At 39.6% G+C, this 3,208-nt stretch overlaps 1 protein-coding gene across 1 annotated transcript; it reads right to left on the bottom strand.

Moving 5' to 3' along the window:
- Positions 1–679: 679 nt before the first annotated feature.
- Positions 680–2,760, bottom strand: LOC143963859 (olfactory receptor-like protein OLF1). Its single transcript, XM_077473597.1, has one exon. The coding sequence runs from the start codon at positions 2,611–2,613 to the stop codon at positions 1,675–1,677; it is 939 nt and encodes a 312-aa protein (XP_077329723.1). The 5' UTR covers positions 2,614–2,760; the 3' UTR covers positions 680–1,674.
- Positions 2,761–3,208: the final 448 nt, after the last annotated feature.

Genomic DNA, 3,208 nt, shown 5'->3' with positions numbered 1-3,208 from the left:
ATTAAATTACTGAAATGAAATTTTTGACGATATTCAAATTTTTTTGAGTTGCACCTGTTTATGACAATCCCATCAAGCAGAAATCCGGTTCACATTGTTTGTTTGGAGTTCAGCAGTATATCTTGGCAATCCAATCAATAGTAACATCAATGGCAACCATAAATGCACGAAATTCTACATGAAATCAAAATGTAAGACTCCACAAAGTGTAAAACTGTCCAAAAGGTTTTTATTGCACTTCAAAGTATGAATATTACTCACATGGTTAAAAACAATGCATGCTTTGTATGCATAAGGTTTTTCAAGATGCATGATAGAGGTTCCAAACAATGTTCACAAAAATTACAAGTCCAAGTAGGAGTGGCGAATTCCAACGCATTTTGTCAAATGTGACATCAGTTTATGCCCCTGATAATGACACATGACGTCACCACACCTACTTGGACCGGTAATTTTTGTGAAGCATTGTTTGGAACCTCTATCATGCATCTTGGGAACGTTATGCATACAAAGCATGTATTTTTTTGTCTATGTGAGTAGTATTTATACTTTGAAGTGCAATAAAACCTTTTAGACAGTTTTACACTATGGGGATTCTTCAGTTTTGAATTTATGTGGAATTTCGTGCATTTATGGTTGCCATTGATTGAATTTTGCAATATATACTGTTGAACTCCAGCCAAACAATATGAAACAGATTTGTGCTTCATGGCTGATCTGACTCTGTAGTGGAGTCCTAATGTTCTGAACTCTGTAGTGGAGTCCATTGCTTGTGGTTGGTGAAGGCTCACGTGGTGATTGTCAATGTGGATTGAACACTCCCTTTCTGCAAAGTGTCATTGTGGTGTTTTGGATGACCTAATCTGGACTTTTTTTCACGTATCATTTACATATACACACAGGTTCTCTTTATGGAAATATCATGGTTCTATTAGACCCCAAATATCTCCCCTACCCTCCATTCCAGCCAATCAAGCACAGGACTGTTCTGCTTATCCAGCATTTCATATTGGATTCTGACAACTCTGGAACTGTAAATGCTCGGAGTTTAGCACTTCTGGGTTCAATAAACACAGAGGAGTTTAAGGAATGGATGTCACCTTCCAGCTCACGATCCTGAGAGAGTTTACCATGGTTCCAGGCTCCTCGGAGCAACAGGACAGCATGAAAATCAAGACATACAATGGCGATGGGGGGGTTGTCAGGTTTACATTTCTTTAAAACTAAGCTCATGTTACATGTTCCACTCTAAAATTGGTGGAACATATAACATGTTCCAAAGGTGAACTAATCTTTTAAGTAAAAAAAGCCTAACAATAGCTCAGGGGTCTCCAAACTTTCTAAACAAAGGGCCAGTTTATTGTAATTGAGATGTTAGGGAGGGCTGGACGTAGCCAGTGGGAGTGGAAATTTTCCTGGCATCAGTGGGAGTAAACATCCGAATTGGTATTAGGTAGAGGAATCTTTGGTATCATTGGAAAGAATAGTGCCCAATTGTTGGTGTCAATGGGAGAAATGGTGCACTATTGTTGATGTCAGTTGGCAGAATAGTGTCTCATATCAATGGGAGGAATAGTGCCCGAGGGCCGGATAAAGACAAGCAAAGTGCTACATCCTGCCCCGGGGCCGCAGTTTGGAGACCACTGCTCTAGCTAGTTCAAGACATCAAATGGGCTATCGTTTTTGTAAACTCAACATTTTGAGAGCTCTAATAACAGCAGCTCTTATATCCTGATTCCGTAAACTGTAGACTAAGGGATTGAACAATGGAGTCACCAAGATGTAAAGCAAAGACAGACCCTTGTTGGTGTTTACAGAGTTCTCTCTAGGTGGCAAGATGTAGACTGTAGACAAAGTGCCATAGTATGTACAAACAACAATAAGATGGGAGCTGCAGGTAGAGAAAGCTTTCTTTCTTCCAGTGGTGGATGGGATCTTCAGGATGGCTTGGAGGATGAAGATGTAAGTGATGACAATGAACATGAAAGGAAAAGGAACAACTGCACCAGAAACAAGAGAAGTGAGCAGCTTCATGAAGTTTGTGTCTGAGCATGAAATCTGCACAAGTGGAGGAATGTCACAAAAAAAATGATTGATGACATTGAGGTCACAAAATTGTAACCGTTTTAAGAAAACATAAAGTACCAAAGAGAGCGTGAGGCCCACGAACCAGCAGGAGATGACTATCTGACGCTGGTGTCCAAACGTCATGATGATGGTATAATGTAAAGGTTTGCAGATGGCCACATACCTATCAAAAGACATAGCGGCCAGCACCAAACACTGAGTAATAGTCGGAACTGCAAGCAGAAAAAATTGAGTAATACACCTGGAAATGGAAACTTTTCCACCACTTTTCAATATTAACCACAGCATGTTGGGCACAAGATTGCTAGTGAAGAGGATTTCACACAAGGACAACTGACTGAGAAAGAAGTACATGGGAGAGTGTAGACTTTTGTTTATTACAACCAAAGCAATAACAAGGAAATTGCTAGTTAAAGCCATAATGTGAGCAGTAAGAAAAATTATGAATAGAGGAATTCGGAATCTGTGAAGATTTCCAAGGCCCAAAAGGAGAAATTCTTTGACCAGCGTCTGGTTTCTTTCCATATCATCTAAGAACCACAAAATTTGAAAGTCTGTTGCTGTGATGGGTGAATCTTCTTGGATTCGATTTTCAAAGGGTTCAGCAAATCTTGTTCAAAATTCGACAAACCAGAACTTTGATTAAATTCCAATTGAAGTCTATGGGGGCAAACCTTGTTGTTAAGTTCTACCTATTTTTAGGGCTAATAGCTATGGGGCATGCATCAATGCTCCCCATACAGTTTTTTTTTTTCATAATGCTTCAAGGGCAATATGGAAAAAACAGGAATGTCTTAAAGCTCTATATAGTGTAATGGAACAGTATGATATTTATGGACAGTCTCAGTGACTGCGTACACTGGTAGTACATATGTGTGTAGTGCTTACCTCCACTGGTGATAACAGGTTCTCTGTTCTTCCACGGCGCTTGGTCCCCACTGACACACCTGGTTATAGGTAGAAGGCTGCTCACACTAGTGTAACTTAAGCGTTATTAACCTACCACTCTATAGTAATGCACAGAACTTGGGTCAAGCAACTGATGGTAGATTAGATGAATGTATTGAAGAAATACAGCTAAACAATGTACAAATCATTCAACGGGAAAATAAACTGATTC

Source organism: Lithobates pipiens, unplaced genomic scaffold (assembly GCF_037356315.1).
Source record: "Lithobates pipiens isolate NorthernLeopardFrog02 unplaced genomic scaffold, aLitPip1_a1.2 Scaffold_8, whole genome shotgun sequence".
Lineage (NCBI taxonomy): Eukaryota > Metazoa > Chordata > Amphibia > Anura > Ranidae > Lithobates > Lithobates pipiens.
This window is presented reverse-complemented; position numbering and strand designations above follow the sequence as displayed.

Excerpts from the sequence above, each read along its gene's own strand:
- LOC143963859 (XM_077473597.1), bottom strand. The coding sequence starts at position 2,613 with ATGGAAAGAAACCAGACGCTGGTCAAAGAATTTCTCCTTTTGGGCCTT.